The 23,614-nt window shown below is 54.6% G+C and overlaps 1 protein-coding gene across 1 annotated transcript in view; it reads right to left on the bottom strand.

The window, feature by feature from the left end:
* Window positions 1–3,747: 3,747 nt before the first annotated feature.
* HRAS (HRas proto-oncogene, GTPase) overlaps window positions 3,748–23,614 on the bottom strand; it is a 36,231-nt gene continuing 16,364 nt past the window's right edge. The window contains exons 2-6 of the mRNA XM_084287358.1: window positions 14,128–14,281; window positions 10,127–10,305; window positions 7,755–7,914; window positions 6,219–6,343; window positions 3,748–4,051 (exon numbers count right to left, since the gene is read on the bottom strand). Of these exons, the coding sequence (XP_084143484.1) occupies window positions 6,224–6,343; window positions 7,755–7,914; window positions 10,127–10,305; window positions 14,128–14,238 (570 nt within the window). The 5' untranslated portion in view covers window positions 14,239–14,281 and the 3' untranslated portion in view covers window positions 3,748–4,051; window positions 6,219–6,223. The remainder of the gene's footprint in view (window positions 4,052–6,218; window positions 6,344–7,754; window positions 7,915–10,126; window positions 10,306–14,127; window positions 14,282–23,614) is intronic.

The raw sequence follows: 23,614 nt of genomic DNA, 5'->3' as shown, positions 1-23,614 counted from the left end.
GGAGGATATTCTCATTACATGCACAACCCACGTAGTGAGTTTGAAGTGATCTCTACACACAGGTGAGACAAGCCCTGAAAACATTGTGAAGATACTAGTTAAAGGCTTTTGCCTTTGTTTCCGTTTTTGTTTAGCTTAGCTTCTGCTTCCTGGGAAAGATTTGGTAAAGGAAAAGAGATGCTACTGATAGTATCTATCATAGATACTATCTATCAGCCAGTACTGTCACTAACAAGCTCTCCTCAGACTAGGTCTTAGGCCTGGTTAAGATAATATTTAATGTTTTTGTTTGTTTGTTTTTCCAATGGAAGGTGTCACAGTCCCCACTGCTGAAGGTAGGCTGGAGGAGCTGGGCAGTTTGGCTGCCTTGTCCAGCAGCACCCAGCCCTCCCTGGCTGTGCTGCTGTGCCTCCATCGTAGCTAAAGTCCATGTTTCCTCCCCCTGTACGCAGCCTGAACTGACTTCAGACAGAAATCAGAAACTGCTGTGTCACTAAAAGCCAAAATAAATAAATACAAAGTGTTTATGGTTGACTTCAACCAACATAAGTCCATTGAGGTTGTCTCTTCAGCCCCATTTCTGGGCACCTGCTTCTCACAGGCTCCGGTGAACGTCCCCTGCTCGGTATGGCAAATGACTCCCAGAACAGCAGTCATGACCCTGCAGTGTGTGACATGTGCCCTCCTGTGTCCCAAGTGCAGGTCTGTGTGCCTTACACTATTACAGAGCTGCTCTCCTCCTGCCCTTGCAGCACACCCTCACCACCCACACAGAGGCCCTACCCTGCGCTGCCAAGGCAGCAAGGCCAAAGGTGGAAAAGGAGTTGCCATCCCCGGAGCTGCACAGCCAGGGAGATGCTCCAGGGATGACAAGTCAAAACTGAGCATGACTCACCCTCCTTCTTTACTGCCATGGAAACTGAATAATGAATCATAAGTGCTTGTTATGCTGTTCAGCTCTTCAGAGGGCCTGGGTGTGTTCAGCTTGCCTAAGCTCGTGCCACAGAAGCAGAACTGAAATGGCCAAAAAACTCCTTGCCATAAGGGAAACTATAAAATATTGGAATGTCTGGGAACCACATCCCAGGTACTTCTGGAGCAAATGCACCTTAAGTGCACACGGAGAAAATTCCTAAATAGCTCCAAACCTAACAGTTCCTTCTCCAGACTTACGTTCACTGTAATGACACTGCGACCCTGATGACACTTCCAGACCCAAGAAATTTGGCTACCAAGTGAAGAATGCATCACAAACTCATGAACGCTGACACCCTGCCTGCCGTGACCAGTGAGATGTTATCCCGTACCAACCTACCAGCACCAAGTCAGCAAGTGAAAATGCAAAGTCCAAAGGAACAGCTCAAGCTGAGAGCAGTAGGATCTGATTTTGCCTACCTTAACTATCAGATCACGGCTGACATGCCTTGCTGACATGCTGAAGATCTGCCACGATTCCCCTGAAGCTGGCCTTGCTGGAAGCTAAGCTCCTGGAAACAAAGATGTGCTGCTACGTGAAGGTGCGACCTCGCAGTCCATGATTTCAGGAGGAGAGCTGCTGCATCAAGCTTTTACACCTCCTTTTGCTCCCAGCCTGCCTCCACCTTCGGCACGGACTTCCACATTGACCTACCTGAGTGTGGGGCTCCTGGTGATCTCCTGTCCCAGCAGAAAGCCGACAGGCTGCGCTTCCAGCTCCGCAGGAGGCGATGTGACAGACCAGCACTGACCCGGGGTCCCAGCTGCCTCACTCCTGACGGTGTGATCCACCACAGAGAGGAGAAGCGGTCTGCCATCTGCCCAGCTCCAAGCACCACCTCTCAGGCAGGCCCTCCTTAGAGGTTTGCATTCTCCAGCTCCGACCTGCCTGCTGAATTTCTGAGTGTTGCCCTCTTGTGGCACCGTCCCACCATCTGTGCCAAGGCGGAGGTGTATCCCGGCTCCTGGGGAACTTCCAGCTCCACTGCAGAACCCCAAAGATGCCTGATCCAGTTCTGTCTGCTTTACCCACACACAAAATGGGGCCATACCCAGCCACCCAACAACCACTGTCACCATGTGGAACCACCTGAAGCGTGCCATAAAATGAAAGGAGTACAGCTTCAGCTAGACCCTGCCTTGGGAAGAAAGGCTGTTATATGCCCGGAGTGCTGCTAACACAGACGCTGGATGCTGCATCACTGAAGAGCTCATCCTTAGCACCTCTCAGTGCCACACCAAGCAAGCAACAGTATTTTATAATCAGAAGACACCTGAAAAAACTTGGATAACATGTGCAACTTGACCAGACCCAGAGCTTTTCTGAGCAAGCTGGAAAACCTGACCCTGAGGGGTGCAGAAACCTCTCCAAAAGGGAGATCTCATACCGTGCCTTTGTGCCCTGCTCTCAGCTGCACGCAAGCTCTCTCAGTTGTGCCACCTTCTGGACCAAAACCTGCAGCTGCAGCCCCGCAGCTGACACGGCGCTTTGCAGCAGGCTGTTAGCACAAGTCTTCTCTTGCCCGGGCCAAAAGCAGAGGCAGCAGGGCCAAGCAGCCCCTGCCTCCACTCTGCCTCTGCGTGGCGTGCCGGGGGGCAGGCAGAGGGGCAGGAGGCTGCTCGCAGGGATGCTGGGCACGGGGAACCCGTGGTGGGCTGGGGCTGAGCAGGGCTTCTGTGCCCGTTTTGCTACGTGACTCACGCACTGCATTGCCGCTCCCAGCCCTCACCTGCCTTGGCTACTTACCCTTGGCTACTGAAACCTCTTCAGGCCCGGGCTGGTCCGTGCAGGATGGCTCCCTGCCTCCCGCATCACCTTCCCCCTTTGATGCTCTCCTTCTGGGCAGATGCAGGCTCCATTAGCCCGTGGCAGCAAGGGGCTGCCGGGCTGTAAGGATAGCCTGCTGCGGGGAGAGGCTGCTGGAAGCAGTGGGGTCGGTCATTGCCCCGTGCTGCTGTACAAAGCCGTGTAGAGGAAGGAGCTCCTCTGCCCGCCTGCCCAGCTAGAAAAGCTGCTCAGGGAAGATAAGTCAAGGAAGCACCGAACTGGCACCGGCTCAGGTGAAGGCAGCTCTCGGATCTCCTCCCTGATGCTCCTTCCCTTCCAGGCATCACGTCTGAGCTCCTAAAAGTCTCACGCGGGCTAGGCCAAAGGCGAGCCACCAGGGGGAGAGCTGAGGACAGGCTGGGGCTGGTTGCACGCTTCCACTTGGACAAAATTCGGGGCCAGCAGCAGGTTCTGCTTGGGCTTCTCATAAGAAAACACGTGCATATAGGGAAGGGGGTGACAACGACAACTTGCAACCGGGTCAGCTCTTCCTCTGAAGGACAAATCCTTCGCAGCAAGTGTTTGCAAGGCCCAGCGCCCTCAAAGCACAAGGTTTTGTGCCCTGTAACCACTGATCTGGGTATCCCGCCACCCCCCCGGCCAGCCGCAGTGCCCTCCCTGACTGGCAGCACAGCCTGGGGCTGCTGGGCATCTTCCCAGCTTTCTGCCCGCAGAGGCCAATCCTGACCCACCTCACCGCCTCTTCTAACAACACGGGTCTCCAGGAGACAACGTGTGGGCTCCAGAGCTACCCAGCTGGGTTTTTCCTCCAAGCCCCCTTTAAATAGCACGTCCCTGCCTCCTCCACAGCCTGCAACCTTCTGCTGAGAGAGGAAACCCGAGCATCTCCCATCCGGCACGTGCCCTCCCGTCCCCCAGACAGACCTCACAGGGACACGCCAGCGGCAGCAAGCTCCGGAAGCAGGACACAGCCACCCAGAGGGTTTGTCGAGACCATCAAATAATAATTTACTGTGATTCAATCTGTGGCTTTGTACAGTTGCCGGGGGTGGGAGGAGGCCAAAGGGAGGAGGGGATGGGGAAAGAAAACAAAAAAAGTCGTTTGCTGCAGGCCCGGGTGAAGTGCGAGATAGTCCTTGGAGGGGCTGATGCACCCCCCGTCCTCTTCCTCCTCCTCCTCTTCCTCTCCCCCTGTACTCCTCCCCCGGATCCGTTTGTTTCTTCCTTCGCTTCACCTTTCCTCGCGCTCTGCACAGGGGAAACCTCTCCAAGTCACGGTCCAGTCAGCTGAAATGAGAAGAGGGAGGACGTTAATTAGTCCCTCTCAGAACCCACAGCAGCCCTTCCCACTGCCACCCCTCTCCTTCTGGGACAGCCCTGCTAGTGCCCACAGAGGGAAAGCTGAGGGCTATGCACGTCGTAGAAGCCTGGACCTGGCCAGGAAAGGCTTCTGCCTGTGTGCCGAAGGGAACAAATGCTCTGAGGAGCAGTGGGTGAGGCTCTGGGGGCCCACCAGACCCTCTGCCCCGCGGTGACCTCCTCCTCCAGGGAAGAGGGGAACCATAAGGCGAGTCCACAGCAGGGCAAGGAGCCAAACCTCTGAGCTCCCCCGGCCACACACGCAGCCTCTCCTCTTGTGTCCTGATGTTCTTCCTCCTCCTCTGCTCTTGTCCTCAGCTGGCTAACGCGAGCTGGCGTGCCCAGTGTCCAGTTTGTGATGCTGGAGCCACCTCCTGGGGCTGCACTGCCCCGAGGAAAGGGCTGTACCTAACCCTGTAGGGCAGGAGCCACGCAGCAAAACGTTCTCCTTTCACTCTTCTAGTCTCAAGCCTCCTCTCCTGCCTGCCGTGGGGGATCTGCCACGGGTTGTGCAATTCACGGAGGAATCTCAGGATGCCTGTGCATCTCCACAGGGGCTGTATGTGCATCCCAGTGCTGCCCAAACAGGCCCTGCTCCTCCGCCCCCATGCAAGCAACCCACACAGGGTGGCAGCAGAAGACGTGGTTGACCCAGGGCACTCTTTTCGCAGAGGGAACCAGAGGGGAAAACCCTCCTGGCTGCGGCCAGCCCCTTTGTTTGAAGCCAACGCCGGTCACCAGCAGTCCCCGCAGGAGGGGGCGGCAGCCTCAGCGCGTCCCCACGTGCTGTGAGCCACGAGCCAGGGCAGGAAGCAAGCCCCGTGCTCACATCCCCATCCGGAGGAAGCGCCGCTGAACATCTGGAGGGGCCCAACATCTGGAGAGCTCTCGGCAGCCGGGAGGGCGCTAGGCACGGCGCACGGCTCAGCCCCCGGGGCCCACACGCTGCTCGGCGGGGAGCAGAGGGGTGGGGTGCTCGGCCGGGATCTTGCTCATAGGAAGCAAACGCTGCCAGCGATGGGGTTTTTTGGGGGAAGAGCTCTGCTGAGCTGGCGGCCTTTGCCTCAAAAAGCAAAGGAGGGAAACCAGCTGCCCACCTCCACCTTCAGCTGGAGCCTCTGAGCACAGTCGCTGCTGTACTGCTGCCTTTCTCTTTACAGCTGTGTGAAGGGATGAAGGGGCAGGTGGGGCATCTGGGAGACCCCCCAGTATATATCACACCAAGAGTGATGGGTGTGCAGGCTTTTCTCCCAAGCCCCAGCCCTAGGGACACAATCTCTAGCTGTCCCTTACACGTGGTATGTCCCTGGGGCGCTCAGCCCCGTTGCCTCTTCCTCCTTCCACTACAGAATTCTGCTATCCAACTTGATTGCAGTGACTTAAATACATTCAGCACTTAAAAAAAGCAAAAAACAAACAAGAGGAGAAAAGAAAAATAGGCAAGCAAATATAGACAATCTGAACAACTCCTCTTGGCTCCAGCACGCACCGTTTGTAGAAGCAAAACAGCCCCCTTATGGCTAATTCTCGGCATTGCATCAGCTTCACAAATCCCTGGGGATACACCTAATGGGAAAACTCTGCTGAGGAACAGAGGCCTTTCAGTCAGATGCTCTGCCTGTGAAATCTATCTGATTTTATTCAGATGCTCTGAAGCCTCAGGACAATGCGATTTATGCATTAGGAGGCGATGTGCTCACACAGCTCCTCATCTAAGCAATTACAGGGTCAGCCTGGCGAACACGCACACCTCGAATACCGGAATCCCTCCGCTGTCGGAGGGTCAGCATGGGAAGGAGCTTTCCTGGGGAAAGCATGACAAAAACATGTATTTTTTTTCAGTGTTCTGTAGAAATTTGTTCTGCTGAATGAGGGGAAAAAATAAACAACCCTTTCCTCCCACACATTTCCTCAGGAAAGTGGGAAGTTTTGCCTTACCTATGTTTTGACAGAAGATGCTATTTCAGTCAGAAATCTCTTGAATTAAAAAATAGCCATCGCTGAAATGGTTTCCGACGCATCTGTTCGCAGGCAAGTCCCCCTGCCCTGCTTCCTACGTGCCCCACTGCCCCCCGGCCCCGCTGGTGGCACTCACCGCAGTCACGAGACGACACATTTACAGTTCATGCAGCCGGGGCCGCTCTCGTCGGGCGGATTCAGCTTGCGCAGTTTGTGCTGCCGGATCTCCCGCACTAAGGTGTAGAAGGCATCCTCGACGCCCTGCAGGAAACACACGTGGCTTGTAGCAGCCGCCCGCTTTGAGAAGGAAAAGGGCTGGGCCTGCCAGCCCCCGGGCTGCCTCCACGTGGCGCGGATTGCCAAGCTGGAGGCGTGAGACCAAGCCAAGAGGACAGAGAGGAATCCTAGCACGGCCCCCAAACAGTGAGCAAGACTGAGCAAGCGACAGCACGGCCAAGGATTCCTGGTGACTAAGCAGCTTTCGGCAGCCTGAGCAAGGTCTGCCATCCAGGAGGAAAGCCCCTGCTCGTGACAGAAGGTGAGGCGCCCCTCCTGCCACCTCTGTGCTCTGGCTGCCTGCAGAGCAAACCCGCGGGGAGGCTGGAAAAGCACCATGCTGCTTCAGGGCTACTGCCTGGGCTGCCGTGGGGTTCCCCTGGCTCTGTCTCCTCCGTCTTCCCAGCAGAAACTAGGCCATCCCATGGGCTTGGACCAACAGAGATCCTATCTGCCAGAGCTCCTGGTACTGCAGCAGCATGAAGGCATTTAGAGGCCGACTCGTGAGCTTACGTAGCTGTCATCTTCCCTTTGCTGCTGCCTGAGCACAAATCTTCGGCAGATTGGAAGCATGAGCCCTGATGGGGAGGGGAACATCCTGATGGAGCATCTAGCCTCGGGGAAGCAGCTAATGCCAGCGGATCTGTCTGCAAGGCACGCAGAGACCAAAGCACACACTGCCACTCTGCACTGCCAGGGTTTGTCCTGCTGGGGCACCCCGAGACAGAGGCAGCAGCCTGGGGATGGGCTGGGGATCCTGCCACGAGAATTTATTTCCCCGGTGCCATCACTGAACAGGCTCCTCGGGCCATCAATCACAGCTTGCACACAAGGCAAGGCCGCGGCCGGCTCGGGAACTTTCCGGCAGCTCCTTTCCCAGCATCTCACTGGCAGTAAATCAGTGCCCATGCTGGCTTGCTCTAATTCATGCTCCCTTCCCTGCTTGCCGCCACTTCGGAGCTGTCAGAGAGACTTACAGCATGCCGGGTAACGAGCAGCTGGAGCGCTGCTCGCCCGACAGCCTGAGCACACAGCCCTGTCATCGTGGCCATGCGTCAGTCCTGCCCCTGTCCATCAGGGAGGCTGCTGGCAGAGCCACGCCATCTTCCGCTGCCCCTTCGCACACAAGGCAGGGCAGCTGGAGGGAAGGCTCACCCCTCTGCCAGTGGAAGCAACTGTTGTAGCCCCAAAGAAGCTGCAAACACCCAGAAGAGGGGATGAGAGGGAAAGGGTTTGTGACTTGACCAGCTGGCGTTGCTGCTACTCACGGGCTGCAGGCAGAAAGCAACCCTGGATCTGGCTCTCCAGGGTTATAGGAAGAAAGAGGGGAAAAGGGAAGGAAAGGGAAGATTTTGGCAGGGGCACTGGTCTGAGCGTTAAGTGCTCCTCCTCCTACCTGTCTGGTTTTGGCCGACGTTTCTATGTAGGGGATCCCGTAACTCCGGGCCAGGTCCTGTGCTTGCCGCGTCTCCACTGTCCGGGCTGGCAGGTCACATTTGTTCCCCACCAGCACCATGGGGACATCATCTGAGTCCTTCACCCTCTTGATCTGCTCCCTGTAACAGTAAGAGATGCTGAAGTGAAGGCAGAAAAAGCTCCAGAGCACTCCCCACCGGCACAGAGGACAGGTCGCTTCTTCCTCAAGCTGCGCTTCCCTGCTGCAGCGTGCCTCGGGCAGGGCTTTCGGGAGAACGAACGTGACCGTAGCATGTAAGCAAGTAACCAGCAGCAGAATAGTGGGGCAGTTTGGGAAATAGAAACTAAAAATGCTTCTGCTCTTTAAGTGCAACTGTTTAAAACTTCAGCTTGAAATTACGGTAATCGATACCAAGACAAAAGCTTACCACATCCTCCCAGCATGGCGTGAACTAAATAAAAACGAACACCCAAGCAGCTACCTGGATGCTTCCAGCATTTTAGATCGAGTTATCTTCCTGAATGGGTAAAAGGTAAAAGTCACCCGAAAAAACACCTGCAACCAGAGTTTGCTGAGCCGATGAGCCAGCGTTTGGCAGCTGTAGGCTTCTCCGCAGATGCACAGGATTTGCTTCGTTTCAGCTTAGCTCAGTTCACTTAAAGTTGAGGAACCAACTGGGAACCAAAAATGCAGTAATGCTTGCTTCTCCATTCCAACCCCTGATTTAAAACTAGGTGGGCGAGGACGAGATCTACTACTTCTAAAATCCTAAAGGCCATTATGACCACAAACAATCCACTCAATTCCCTCATGACAGATAATAACTTCCTTTGTTTAATAAATCATTTAACTTGGGATGCAAAACAGCTTTTTTTTTTCTTTGCTCACGCATCCAGGACAATTAACGTGGTTTTATTTTAAAGTAATAAAAGCTTTTTTTTTTTTTTTTTTAATGCTGGTTTCTGCATCTTATTTGAATTCAAAATTCCCATCCAAAAGTAGCTGGACATGCATCACATGCCAAAAAAAAAAAATAAAAAAATCAATCATCTTTTTTTAATATAGTAGAACACAGAAATGAAGCCTGAATGTATGTCAGATATGCCATAAAGCCACTTAAATGCTCGATGTAACATCCTGATCAGCAGACCCGAGCACTAAATCTAGGGCACAGGCTACATTTAGCTGAAAAGAGATACCTCCTAATGGGTCTTAACCAGGGAGAATGAGCATTTCTCTGGGGAAAATTATTTTAAAAGTGCAAATGCAAAGAGCACATGTGAAACGAGATTAAAGCCAGTGATTTACATCATGATTAAAACCCGGGCTTGAAACCAAGCCATCCTGTGAGTGATTCACAGGCACCAGCACAAGGCAGTGGGATGAACACTACCGAATCCCTCAGGTGCTTTAGGAAAATCCCATCCTTTGTCCTAGGGTTCAGCTAAACCGAGCCAAATTAGCCTGCCGTATAGAGTTACTGCCACGAACACGCCTGTTAGCTGGAGCCATCTCACCAGCTCCCACCACAGAGCGAGGAAGGGCTGTGCCTGCCCCAGGAGCTACAGGGTTAGCTGGGAGCCACGTTCGCAGCACAACTGCTGCTCAGCAGCTGCCCGGGGGCACCCCAACGCCTGGCCCCGCTGGGACCCCGCTCTGTGCAGAGGGCGACCCGCTGAGTACAGCCCCTGGCCCCCAGGGTTGGTCTGCTGCCTCCCCTCTCCTGGATGGATCCTCAGGATCACCACTCGGGGTTTCCAGACGTGACTCTTTTGGTTTTCCCCGTAAAACCATCTGGGCTGCTCCTGCCAGCAGGCAAGGCTGTGCCGGGCCAGCTCCAGCAGCAGGGAGCTGGGCACAAGCAGGAGCAGGAGGAAACTGCCATGAGTCACTTCCTACACTGCTCTCAAAAGCCCCTGGCTGGCTGGCAAGCCATCCCTTGCATCCTCTGCAAACACCTCCTGTCCCAGACAAGTCCTCAAAAAGGCCGAAGCTCCCCCTTCAGCTCCCCTCCCAGCTCCCTGCACAGCAGAAGTTGCTGAGATCGATTCCACTAACAAAGCAATTCCATTAATTAGGGAGGGGAAGGGAGGGGGTCATAAAGGATCAGCTCTCCCTTTAGTTACCATAAACACTTAAACATTACATTACCGAGTCCCCAGTGGCCACAAGCAATCCCTTTGGATGGGTTTTATCGGAGGCACTGACATTAGCCGTCTGCTCCCTCTCTTCCCTGGGGAACGGCCACTCGAGCTAATTGCCTGTGCTGGCAGCCAGCGCCTCCACCGCGGGGCCTGAAGCGAAAGGGAGGGCAGGACGGGGCCAGGACGGGGCCTCCCCACGGCGCTCACCTGTACTGGTGGATATCCTCGAAGGACTTGGTGTTGTTAATGGCGAAGACGCAGAGGAATCCCTCCCCCGTCCTCATGTACTGGTCTCGCATGGCGCTGTACTCCTCCTGCCCTGCTGTGTCCAAGATGTCCAGCAGACAGGTCTCTCCGTCAATGACCACTTGCTTTCTGTAGGAATCCTGCCAGGGGACGGAGAGAAAGTGTTAAGGGAGGGCACGCAAGGGGAGGTTGGCTCCTGCCACCCCTCGGCACCAGCACTGACTGTTTTCCTAACTTTATTTAGGCCTGGCTAGTCCCTGCCACCTCTACTCCAGGTGGTGAGTCCCATGCAGAAAGGGGAAACACACACGCAGAGGCTCCTGGCAGCCAGGCTTTCCTTCCAGCAGCTGGGATATTCGGGGCTGGGAGGTGTTTAACCCGGCCGGCCATCCAGCACCCCTGACACGGATCAGGTGCCAGAGGCAATCGCCACCAATGAGGCTGTGAAGCGATGGCGAACCTGCTGGTGTCGTGCAAACGTGGAAAAATAAATAAAGGAGGCCGCCAGGAGGGTGTTTCCCACAGCCAGCCCCTGCCCAGAGGGGCTCTGGGGAAGGTAAGGAGCACCCAGGCCCTTTGAAGTTGTGCGCTTGCCCTGCGGAGGAGACGATTACAACTTATCGCACGTGGGAGAAGCCCTGGGAATCACCACGAGCGTTCTCCCAGGGTCTCCCTCCGAAGGTCTGATTTTCAACACGGGCTCCTCGGAAGCACCGCTCCCTCCTTCCACACCTCCCCGTCACGGGGATCCTGCTGGGGCAGCCCGGGGGTGTCTCTGCCAGCCCTGCCCCGTGCCCAGCGCAGTTGTCTCGACTCTCGGCCACAGGAGGAGGCCAAAAAGCGGGACAAACACGCAGGTGGGGGGCTGTGACAGCGTCATGACACAGCTCTGCCTTCTGCAGCTGCTTGTGGCGGCTACGGTTTCGGCTTAAAACTACTTCAAGCGTCTGCTGCTCTTCCAGCGACCACAACAATGTTATCAGATGAGCTCTGCCCCTGAAAAATAGGCCTGCAGACAAAGAGCAGACACAGCAAAGGTCACCGGCGGGACCGGCAGCGGTGCGGAAAGGGAACGAGGCCAGCACGGACTCCACCCTTCTGCTCGCTACGACAGCAGCGGCGGCTACCGGGCCTAAGGAGGCCTCGCTTCACCCCGCAGGCAGGGCCACAGCATCGGGCCCGCAGCCTTCACGGCGGCTCCTCCTGAAAAGCAGAGGGCGGCCGAGGCAGGGCGCGTGAGCTGGGACCACGCTTCCCGTGGCTGTTATCCCCGTCCTTTGCTTCCATCTGTGCAGGGAACCTGGGCAGCGCTAGGATCGGGGAGCTCACAGTGCCGCTGTCATTAGGCTGTCTGTAATTAAACACCATCTCCGCTCCCATTTACAGCCTCCTCGGAGCAGGGGGACACTGGGGAGGGCAGACGGTGCGTGTTTGGCTGCTCTCACACACGTCCTCCAGAGCTCCCTCCCAGCCCGGCGCCCTGGCTTGCAGCCAGAGGACAAGTCCCTCAGTGCACGACATTAACAGCAGACAACATCCCACAGCACCCCATCCTACACGGCACCCCATCCCATACAGCACCCCATCCCATACAGCACCCCATCCCACACAGCATGGCCCCTCTGTACAGCGTGGATGCTGACACCCCGCAGCTCCCCATCCTCGGCCCCTGATGTCTTACCCCATCTTCTTGCACAACAGCCAGGGGCTGGGCTGCCCAGCTGGAACAAGAAGTGCCGGCTGACAGAAATAAACCCCGCTGTCCCCGCTGGACAGCGAGCAGCAGCTCTGGGCTCTGAGCTGGGATCCCAGACAGATTCTCCTCCAGCAGCTGCAAGGACCAAATTAAGTGATCCCGGCTCTCCAGCGACGTTCACACACAAGCCAGAAATTGCAGGCACTTGGGAGAGGACACTTGGGGCTGCCTGCAGGAGCAGGGACACAGATGGGACATCACCAGTGCTGACCCCGCTGTCCCCATGGCTGCAGCGCAGCAGAAGGACCCCACCAAGCTGGGTGCCCAGCCCCCGTGTGTGTTAAACGCTACGGTCAGGACACAACCTGAGGCTAAGGACTGCTAGAAGCTGCGAGGCAAACAGGAGGGTTTCTCAACACAGCCTGGCTTTTTGCTCCATTCCCACTCGCGCGCTGTGGGATGCTGCCAGCAGCAGACCCGGGAGGACCAGAGACCACAGAGGAAGGCAGGGCTGGCCACCTCCCACCCTCCTGTGGAGGGGTCTGGCCCCTGGAGGCCAGCACCATAAATCCATGGCAGGAGGGAGCACCAAAACCTGAAATCGCCTGCAGCAGTCACAGGCAGGAAAATAAAACAGCTCTGCTCAGAGCAGCTCTTCTGCTCTGGCCTGCGCAGAAGTTGGAGATGGAGAAGAAGGCAACGGGGTCTGTATGCAAGGTGCAGCACTGAGACTCTGGAGCCCTAAATTAAATTCCAGGCTCTGCTACGGACCTTCTAGGTGACCTTGGCCAAATGATGTAATAGCATGTGTTATTAAGTGCTTTTTCTCCTTCCCATCTGTAGGATAAAACCATGTCTGCCTTTATACCGAGCCCTGTCTCTCTTGTTTTTTTAAGTTGTGAGCTCTTCAGGGTGGGGACTGCACATACAACACCTACCAGAATAGCTTTCTGACCTCAGCTGGGACCTTTTAGGCTCTGTGATAATAATAATAACAACTGCGGTAACCACAGCTGTATTTAGACACATCTGGTGGAGAATCCTCCAGGACTGCAGACAGGGAGGTTATTGTCTGAGAGGCGTGACCGAGCTGTGATTTGCATTCCCAGGGTGGACTTACTCCTCCTGCCAGCAGCGGCACCACGAGCGCGGTCCTGCCCAAACCTCCCCCAGCCCAAGGTGTAAATCATACGGCGGGTGATCAGCATCTCGCGAGCAGGGGGGACGCAGTGAAAACAGCTGAAGAAGGGGCTGGGTTTAAAAGGTTAAAAAATAATAATAATAATAATTGTTGTTTACACTTGAAATGCAGAAAAGTGGATTTTGAGTATTGAACCTCTCCTGCACAGGTACTTGGCTGCCCCTCAGGTGGGGTACTGAGCCTGACAGACCAGGCTCGACAGACAGCTCCCTGCTGACTCCAGACGAGTACATCCATCTTTTGGACATTCATCTTTTGCTCCCCGTGATGGAGAACGAGCAGCACTGGGCCTTGCAGCACACCCCATCTCTCCACCTCCCAGTGGAGGATGAACTCACTGGGCTCTGAAGGAGGACAGGAGGACAAAAGCCCAGAGCCCAGCGCACAAGACAGAGGAGTGCCCCGTTTTGTCTCTCCCTGGGCTGTGTCACGGAGCCTGCAAGCTGCAGAAAAGAACCGCAGTGTCATTTTTCCTACTGCAGAGCACATCTATAACCATGTATTAGGCAGCCTGAAGACAGTCCCTGAGCTCCCTGCTCTGTGGAGTTGTGGGGATCTCTTAAAAATAAAATATAAAAAAAAATAATCATCAGTCTTCAGCTCTGCTTGGGCTCTTGACCCCACACTGCTTCGCCTGCCTCACCCAAACTGCAGGACGAGCTCTGACAAAAGCCATTTCATCAGAAAAATCTCCAAATGTCCTGCATGGGAAGTCAGTATCTTCACTTTGATTTCACGGAAGGAGAAATGGAAGCACGGGCACAAAATGGCCCGTTGGTCCCAAACCTTTAACCCCTCCCTAGGCGGCAGCAAGGAGGAGTTCTGTGCTGCCTCTCCTGGCTCTGCCTGCTCCTGCTGCATCCCTCGCTGCCTCTCTCCAGCAGACGCTGCTGTCCTTCCTCTGGAAGCACACATCGGTCACCGTGACCTCCAAATGCACAGGCAGCAGCTGAGAAGGGCTTTACAAAGCAGAGGACTGTCCCTGCTCGAGTTCAGACTCTGAAGCTGATCACATGGGGTTTGCAGCAAAGAGCACTAGGAAAAGACGCAGGCGGCGCCGCTTACCTCTATCGTGGGGTCATACTCATCGACGAAATGGTTCTGGATGAGCTGTATCGTCAGCGCGCTCTTCCCCACGCCACCAGCTCCCACCACCACCAGCTTGTACTCGGTCATCTTCCAGCCGACCCCAGCTCAGGACCTCCAGGAGCACCCCGACCTGCAAGGAGAGACACGGCCACCACGTCAGGAGAGCAGGGGGTACAGATGGGAGGCTGGGAAAGGCAGAGAGGCTGGGGATGTGTGTGGTTTTCACAGGGATTTGCAGTAGCCACCAAATTCTCGCTGCATGATGTTCTCCAGCACTGCCCTGGCCTCTCCTCCCAAGCTCACAGACATGCCACCCTGCTAAACACGGCCAGAAATGGGGGAAATGTGGGATGTCCCAAGGGTCAAGGACTTTTTTCATTCTCCCCATCCATCCAGCACTCCAACTACCCTGGAAATTTGGCCAGAAAAAAATGTCATTTGTTTTGTTCTGTCACACCGTGCCGTGCCTCCGGGATCCACTGCCTTTTATGATCCCATTCCCTGGGGTCTCAGACACGAGATGACCTCACCTACAACACGAGGCTTGGTCTACGGTTACAGCGAGGAACTGCAGCATCCAGAGCTCTTTAACCTAATACCCTCCCCGCGTAATGATGGCTACTTTAAAACGGGGAAAGAAATCAATCAAAGCCAACACAAAAACATGCCCAGCGCCTCACCCTTGGTGCTCTGCAATCCTTCAGCCTGACAGTCCGCGTGCAAACTTGCGAGTGGCGCTAGGTGAGGGAATATAGAGGATGGAGTAAGGGAATACAGAAGGCTGGCAGAGACCACAGGGGAGAAGCATGCTACCAGGGAAAGCACTAATTGGGAAGGCTCGTTACAGCCGGTTCCAAATCGGGCTGCGATGCGGACTTGCCATCACCCTTCGGCGGGGGAAAATTCCCCCCTCCCTTAAATTCCTGCTCCCCTCCTGTTGAGAAAGAGGAACTTCAGCTCGGCGCTTACGGCAGGAAGATTACAAAACCCCGAAGGTTTAAATAGCAATCTTGCCGGGTTGCAAGCCCTGCCGGCTGAGAGCCACCCCAGGGCAGGCATCGCCGCACGCATGGCCCCTCCGCTCGCTTGGCATCCCGCAGGCAGAGCTTGCACACCACCAGCCCGCTGCTCCCAGGGGTGAGGGCTGCTCCTGGTAGCCCGGTGTTTGCCATCCAGCCACTGGCAGAAGCTGCCACCTCCCCTGTGAAGACGAGGGAGGGTGTTTTTGGTGCTAAGGCTGGTACCCGGTGTACCAGCAGCGGCCACCCTGCGCCCAGCCCCTGTCTGCATCTGCTGGATTTGCTAACGCAGCAGAGATCTCCTCTAAAGTAGGCCAGAACTTTCTGACTTCAATCCCCATCTGATTGCAACCTTAAACCACTCAGACAGCTCGATCACCCGCCCGGGCTGGGAGCAGTCAGAGCCAGCCACCTCTCTCTCTCCAGAGCCCTTTTCTTAGCTGCTGGCTCAGCAGCAGGAAGACAAACAAAGAGCGTGTCCTTCTCAGCACTCAGCATCTCGGGGAAAAGCAAGGGAACGGCTGCAAAAGAGCAAGCACAACCACGATGCAAAGCAGGACCTCTGGTGACAGTGGCTTTCCCAAAACCTTTCCTGGTGTGAGAATTTCCAGCGGAGGAAAAACAAGAGTTTGCGTTTCTCAGCAGTTCGTGCAGAGGCCAGACAGAGCTGACCCAAAAGAAAACACAAAAGCACAGCTTCCCAGTCCTGCACCACGCGGGAACAGCGCTCTGGAAGGCTGAGCTGGGTCACTGCCCGGTGTTTTCCCCACCAAACCAAACTTATCACCTCCGCAGCACCCAGCATCCTTCCTGAGAGCTGGATTCCCAGCAAGCCATGCAGGGCAGCGGGACCAAGAGCTGAGCAAGACGCCAAGGAGATGGGAGCTGTTCAGGAGCGCACCGCCTGGGAAAAGGGCTGGGATCTCAGTGCCAAGCCAAGGGCCCTAGCGTGGAGCTGGAGCTGCTGCTGCATTTCCTGACCTCGTGGATTTTCTCCCGGAGAGAGAGGGCTCCTGGCTCCCATTCAAGCTGTCTAGGAAAGCCCAGCCGAGCGCTTCCGCCTGGCAGCAGCAGCTGCTCCCAACCCGCTAGCCCCCGAGCCCTCCCCCGTGGATTTCACGTTTCCACAATGAAAGTTTTACAAACACTGCTCACTGCTGAACGCTTACACCCCACCTGTCAACCGGGAGCACGTTTTAATGCACCCAAAAACAGTTCCACCTCTGCAGGTATCTTTGAATAGGTCTCATCCCGAGAACTGAGGAACCTTTCGGCCACAAACGCCGCGGCGTTTGGATTTAGTTCCCTTTGGCAAAGATTCCTAGCAGGCAGAGCAGCCCCAAGTCCTCTACAGCACACGGCTCATCTCAGCCTGTCACCAGCAGCCCACCATGCCTGCAGCTTGGGAATCCTGCCTGATGACAAGGCAAACCCTCCTGCCCACACCCCTCCACCTGCTCACGCACAACACGGCCAGCAGCGTCCCAAAGCACAGCCTCCGAAGGGCCTGATGAACCCCTCCAGGAGCACGAAATGCCACCTCTCGTTTTCACTCAAGGGTCAAAATGCTGACGTTCTCGGTGGCCCGCCCATCCTGAAAGAGGTTAGGGAGAGCAGGCTGGCAGGCTGCTGCTCTGTGTGAATCACAGCCCATCCGATGCTTCATTTTCACTTACTTGCTGCTTTTTTTTTTTTTTTTTTTTTACATTAACTAAGAAGTGAGCTACAAATCTAACACAGTGTGCTTGGCTGCTGGCTTCGTACCTGCAAACTCAGGCGATGCAGCCTGCAAGATGAAAAGAGAGAGGGGTGCCAGAGGTGTAAGGAAAGTTGCAAATCATGGCCCTGCTTTGGAGAAGCAGCCTGGACATAATGAATGTCTTGCATTAGAAAAAAAAAAAAAAAAAAAAAAAGCAGTCTAAGAGAAACAGAATGACTTCTTCCATCCTCTGCAAGCTCTTTAAGACCTGAAGGAACAGGCAGCCTGTCCCAAGAGACTGAGCACAAAAATATTGCTCCAGAGGAGAAAAGGGATAAGGAATGACATCACGTAGGAGGCTCAAAGCACAGGCAGATGTTCAAGAGGATGCAGGAAACCTTGGAGGAAGAAGAGCAGAAAGCTGCAGGCAGGTTCAAGTCAGAGGCAAGCCTGAAAGAGAGGGATTGTCTCTGCAGCACACTCGTAAGCCCCAGCACCAAGGTGCAAGCCATGGCTTTGCACGAGGTCTTCAACAGGCACAGGCAGGTCCTGGCTCTGGACACAGCTTTAGTTAGAGCACCTCTGGCAACACATCGCCTCTGCCAGAGACTACCTGACCACAAAGAAGTTAAAGCCCTGCTCTTTTTCACTTGCCATCGTGCCACCAGGCAGCGCAGGGCCTCCAGCCCTCGGTGCTCTCCTAGAAGACAGGCGAGGGTGGCAGGAGCTGGTGCTCGAGCATCTGGTGATTGCACGGGCCAGCAGAGATGGGAGGAGAGAGGAAAGCAGGATGGCACCATCCCCACCAGTACTGCCGACAGCTTGCTGATCTCTGGTTTCTCTCTGTTCATGTTGCACCTTGCCTGGTAGTTAATAAAAGCAGTACAGTTACCTGCTGCTGGCACTAAGCTGGTCTGACCATGCTGCTCTTGCTCACCTGCTCCTAAATTTAACGAAGTTCTTTCTCACCAGCTCCCTCTGTAAGAAAAGCACCTGGTAGTCACAGCGATGCCGAGTAGTTTTATAAACATACCAGAAACCAGCAAACAATCTCTCTAAATCGGTAACACAACCAACAAACCAGCTATCCAAGAGCTTTCTCTCTGAACTGATACTCAAGAACGGAGTCACGCCCTAGATGATACAAAATACAAAATATTGGGTATAATCAAAATGATTATACTCAATATAAAGACCAGCAGGCCCCTTATCTCAGGAGCCTATAAACCACAGCCTGACCCCAAGGAACAGCCAGTGCAGCACTTGCCATCAGCTGATCACCAACGTTTCTCCTCTTGGCCTGAGTGTGAGCACAGACAACTTCCTCAATTTCTCATTACACTTGCACTCACCAGTGAAGGAGAACTTCCAGCAGCGCAAAATGGCCCCAAGATCAAACTGAGTGTGCCTGGGCTGCTCACACCCACATCTCCAGAAGCTCTGCGAGGTGCTGTAACGTGTTTGCAGTTCACAGTGGGACCTTCACCTCCACCACCACCGCTTCTCCCTGAGAGCGACCAGCCCGTCCCACTGGGGTGTCTGCTGGAGAAGCACACTTCCAAGCCAACCGTGGCTTATCTACAGAGATAACACGTGCTGCTCTGCACGTCACTCGCTGCTGCTCCACGGAGAGGAGTGAGGAAATGGGCTCCTCTGCTTTCCCCTCCGGCCCACGGCGCAGCCAGGCAGGTGCTTATGGAGAGAGGGACAGGTACCCAGGGAAGTTAAAAACACAGCCCACATTGCAGGTAACAACTAAACCCATTAAAATCCTGGCCTCTAAGCCACCTCCTGACCTGGTACCAGGTTGTAATGCCTTGGGGTTGGTCACGGGGGTTGGACAGGCAGGGCTGGTCACGCACACCATCCTCCTCCTCGTCCCACGGACCGGCAAAGCCAGGCAAAGAAGCCATCGCCAGTAGCAAAGGCAGAAACTAAATTGAGGCAACTTCCCATCCACGGCCTTAGCAGGAGGCGAAAAGCTCCACATGAAGGTTTTGGATGGGAAAGCCGCTGGTTGCCTGCTGGGTCTTTGTGTCTGGCTGCCAGAGCTGACAGCTCCCCCCGGAGCGGCGCTTCCCTGCGCAGGGATGCTCGGAGAGGCAGAGTAAAGCAAGGGGGAAAGCCCAAACCGCCCTCCGGTTATCCTCGTGAACTCACAACCGTGCCATCAGCACGGGGAGGGGGCAGGGACAGGCAGGGACAGGATGCCCCCACGCACAGACGAGGCGGGGTAACAGGAGAGAAGAGAGCAGCCGACACCGAAACAGGCTGGGGCAGCGACCAGAGGCACTCACCAACCCAGGGCCACATTTAACACTCTGCAGGGGTCACAGGCAGCATTTTGCAGCTGAGATATGCTTTTTTTTTTTTTTTTTTTTTTTTTTTGAGTTGACAGAGAGTGACTAACACCGTGTATCAGGGAAAAAAGTGCCCCGTCCCCAAGAACTGCGTTCTCCCTCCATGATTTCCGTTCTCCTCTCCTTCCCCACCCTGCCCCGTGCCTCCGAAGCAACTGCTGACAGGGAAAAAACAAAAAGCTGGTTTCAGGAAACACATCTAAGCCATTTTCATTTAGAAAAAAAAAATTTGCAATGGAAATAGGGTCTGGCTGTTGGGCTTCCTGCTTGCTTTAAAGCCTAACGTATGTGAGTAACATAAGGAAATAAATGGGTGAGGAAATAAGGTCTGTGCAACTGGGAAGCTCTGAGAATTGTCTCAATAATGTTTTGAATTCTTTAATTTTTAACATTTCATGGAAAAGAGCCTTTAAAAAGGTCAATTTTGGGAGCAAAATGCTATTGGAAGAGTATCAGTAAGCTTTGGTCCCTGGGAACAAAACGGTGCAAGCAGCACACGCCCCGTCTCGCCGGAGCTACTGCAGCAGCAAGATGCAGACAGGGAGCCGGGTTTGGGGAGTGGAAGGAAAGGAACAGAGCCTGTTGGTCAGCAGCAGGAAATGAGATGAAAACATCTTGAAACAGCAGTAACCCCGGATCCTCACAACCCCACAGTGGCACTCAGCTCCAGCAGCACACCGGTACGGGGCGGCAGCTCCCGGCAGGTTCACCCTGGAGCAAAAGCAAGGCTCCAGCATCCCCGTCTTGGTGCGGCCGAAGCCCAGCCTCCCCGCGCTGCTTCCCCCTGCTCCTCGCCCAGCGTCTGGCTATTTTCAGCCCAGGGGATTTCCTGGGCCTGGCACAACTTGCGTTCAGCAACCCTCAACAGCTCTCTTTCCCAAGGACTCCTCCAGCCTCCCCTGAACCCACGTACGCTCCTGCCACCCACTCTGTCCTACAGCAAGGAGCTCCACGGGTCTGCTCCCCACAGGGGGACAAAGCAGCCCACGTGTTGGAGCCTAACTCATCTCTGCCCGCGTCCCCAGCCAGCCCCTAGGTCTTGTACTAGAAGGGGAACAGCAGGGTGGATCCCCACCCACCCTCTCACACGGGGTACCCCTGGCTGCTATTCACATCCTCCAAAGCGTTATCTTTTCCAGGGAAACGTGGCACAGCCTTTTTCCCCCCCATTTTTCGAAACACGGGGCAGAGCAGCACATTTGTGACAGCCTCGGCTCTGCAGGCGGTGGCGGGTGAGGGAGCACGGGGACGGCCCGAGGAAGGAAGGAGAGCGAGTTCCCTGCCTTGCCCTCCCCGTGGGACATTGATAAAAACCTCCTCACACTCCGTTCAAAGCCAGAGCTCAAAGGAACAGCTTGAGTGACCCCACGGAGCCAAAATCAGATATTTCTAGAGTGTCTCCTTTATTAGTGAGCCATTTCATTTCCGTGATCAAATATAATGATCATCCCTCCGCACTCATTTAGCCCTTGCAGAGCTTTTGCAGGCACAAAAAAAAATGCACTTTTTTTTTTTGCAGAAAAGCAAGTGCCTGTGCATCTTGGGGAGCCAACAAGAAGCGGGCAGCTGGGGAGGGAGATAAAGGGAAGCAGGCAGGCACCTGCTGCTGAGACAGACCCCTTTCTGCCCCCGTTCCCCCGGGGCACGTTATGAGCACGGTGACACAAAGCTGTCCCGGCCGTGCTGCGCTGCTCACGGGCATGAATATGCATCAGGCGTTATGCAGCAGCTAGTTCGGGGCACGCCACTGATTTACAGGCTGAGCAGGACAGCTAAACAAATCCCTTCCTCACCCTGCAAACCGCCCAGGGTGAATCGCTCTGCAACAATAACGCTCTCCCTGACGGGTGCCTGGGAAAGGGGGGCCCAGGGAGGGAAGAGAAGGAGCTGACCTCGCTCAGCTCATCACAGAAGAAAAGTGAGGTGAGGATTTGCGCAGACACACCTCGGCCAGAGCAAGCACTTCTCACAGGACGAACTTCTCAGCAAGACACGGCTCAGGAGGATGACTGCCAGGGCCCAGCAGCAAGGTGGGTGCATCCTGCAGGCAGTATCAAGCAACAGTCACAGGAGGAGAGAGGTCTAAAGGCACGAGAGACAAGTCTGGATCAGGAGCCTGTTTGTTAAGTTTGGGTCCTGGATTACTCAAGCCTCACTTTGCTGCTCATGGTAAATTAGCCACAAGAGGACTTACTTTCTGTGATGCTCACATTCCCTCCCTCTGCAGCAGCCTGGATTTAAAAAAAAATTAAAAAAAAAAATCAGAGCACTGTTGCTGTGGGTGCATTATTTAAATGAATCACTGTCACGGCACAGATCTGCTGCAAATAAGACTTACACGTCCCGATACTGGAAAGAGAGGATTCTCCCTCTTTTGGCTGAGGAGTGACAGATGAACAGCCAAGGCACAGGGACTCCATCCTGCCTGCCGTGCAGCTGCACCCATCCCACCCCGAGAACTCAGAGCCCAGCAATCAAGCACATAACTCCCCTCGCAATGAGGAACCCGCCGCAATTAAGTGACTCGGTCACGGTCACACAGGAAACTTATGGTAAAGCTGGGGATTTCTGCTCCCTCAAGTTCAAGCCTTTGCCACAAGACCGTGCTTCCCGTCCGCAGCTGAGCGTGCAGGGGACAGGATCACCATGCCAGCTCCATCACCTCCAGCATCTGCGGGCAGAACTGCACCATCAGCAGAAGCTGGGGGGGTGGTTTCCTTCCAGAATTTCCTCAGGAGCCTGCAGCAACGACGACGTGCAGGATTTGGGCAGGCTCATAGCCAGCTTCCAAAGGCACATTAAGGTTGAAAAGAAACCACAGAAAAGCGAGGCACCAGACCTGCAAGAGATGTGGCTCCACCTCAACGCAGAAGTTAACTGAAGCTTGACAAGCTGATTAACAAGTAAATAAAGCCTCGAAGAGCAGCAGAGCAGCTGAGGTTCCCCTGATAAGTCCTAAAGGTTAGGCACCAAGGTCTTCTTGAGATCCCTGAGAATATTCTCCCTGTTTTGAAACCTGGTGCTGCGTAACTGGTCCCTGGATCCTGGTCTGTGGTGGAGGCAAGGAGGTGGTCCGGATCCAGCCATCTCACTGCACTTCACGTGGCCGTCACACCCCAGGGACCCTGCCCTGCCTCTCGGACTCGACCATGTGCTGGCTCCACGCAGAGCAACTGTCCAGGGAGAAAAAGGCAACGCGGGGCTCTGACGAGCACCGGATCAGCACAAAAGCACTGGCAAGCGCTCCCTCCGGTCACACCAGCCAGATTTCCCAGTTATCTGAAAGATAACCTGAGCTTCCAGAACGACAACTCGCTGGGCAAAACTGAGTCAGGTTGCTTACGAAGTAAAAGGACGCAAAGCTGAGCAGTCCATTTTTGAAGAAAAAGGACAAAAATAAGGGAGTTTGGATGCAGGCTCTGAACTGGGGGCAGAAAGAAGAAAACGTGCAAGTCTCCAGAGAGAAAAAGGCAACCAGGGACCAGCACCTGCCCGCAGGGTGGCACAGAGGAGCAGCTGGTGCCATTCCAGCAGGTACCTGGCGATCAAACACAGCTGGTGCTTACAGAACACAGCAACAGCATTTCACCTCCTTCAGCATCTGCTTTCTGCTGCAGGTACGCCATGAAAGAGACCGTGCAAAGTACTGCCCAAACGTCCACAGTGTGAGCCGGAGAAGTCACAGCTTGGGGAGAGCAAAACCGAGCAACATGAGCCCACAGGTACTCATCTAGCTGAAACGTCCTTTAATGTCCTTTTTCTTTTCCCCTCAGGCATGTCAATATGCCTCCATCATAGATCAACCTTGAAGGGCAAACTCCCCTGGCCCCGCAGCAGCAAGAAACGTTGATGTGCATCACATCGCGGGACAGAGCCAAGAGCACGCAGCTGGACAGGGGCAAGAGAGGGTTAGAGGAGGAAAAGCTGCTAAACAAAAAGAAAGGGGACAGGTAAGTTGTTTGATGAAATTAACGCTGAGGATAAAACATTCGGCACAAGCCTGCTGTTATTTGTATTAGTAAAAAAATAAGTACGAAGCCAAAGGGCTAAAGCACCGGTCTAAACAGGCACTGTCAGCTTTCACGTGCACAAAAATAGGCATGCTTTCTTTCCCTGTATTGTTATTTCCTGTATAGGCAATCACATTGCTTAAAAAAAGAATTTTATTATTTTTATTAAAAAAAAAAAAGGGACTTTTGAGCTTTGAACTGTGCTACACTTCCCAGGATAAACAGAATAAAAAAGCAGCATTCAGCCTGGCTCCCAGCTCAGCTCCTTAGGACAGTACAAGCAATGCCTGGGCATGGAAGATCACAGAATCACAGAATCACAGAATTTTCTAGGTTGGAAGAGACCTCAAGATCATCGAGTCCAACCTCTGACCT

This window comes from Netta rufina, assembly GCF_964035555.1.
Source record: "Netta rufina genome assembly, chromosome: 5".
Classification (NCBI taxonomy): domain Eukaryota; kingdom Metazoa; phylum Chordata; class Aves; order Anseriformes; family Anatidae; genus Netta; species Netta rufina.
Note: the sequence above shows the minus strand (reverse complement) of the source record. Positions and strands in the feature narration are given on the sequence as shown.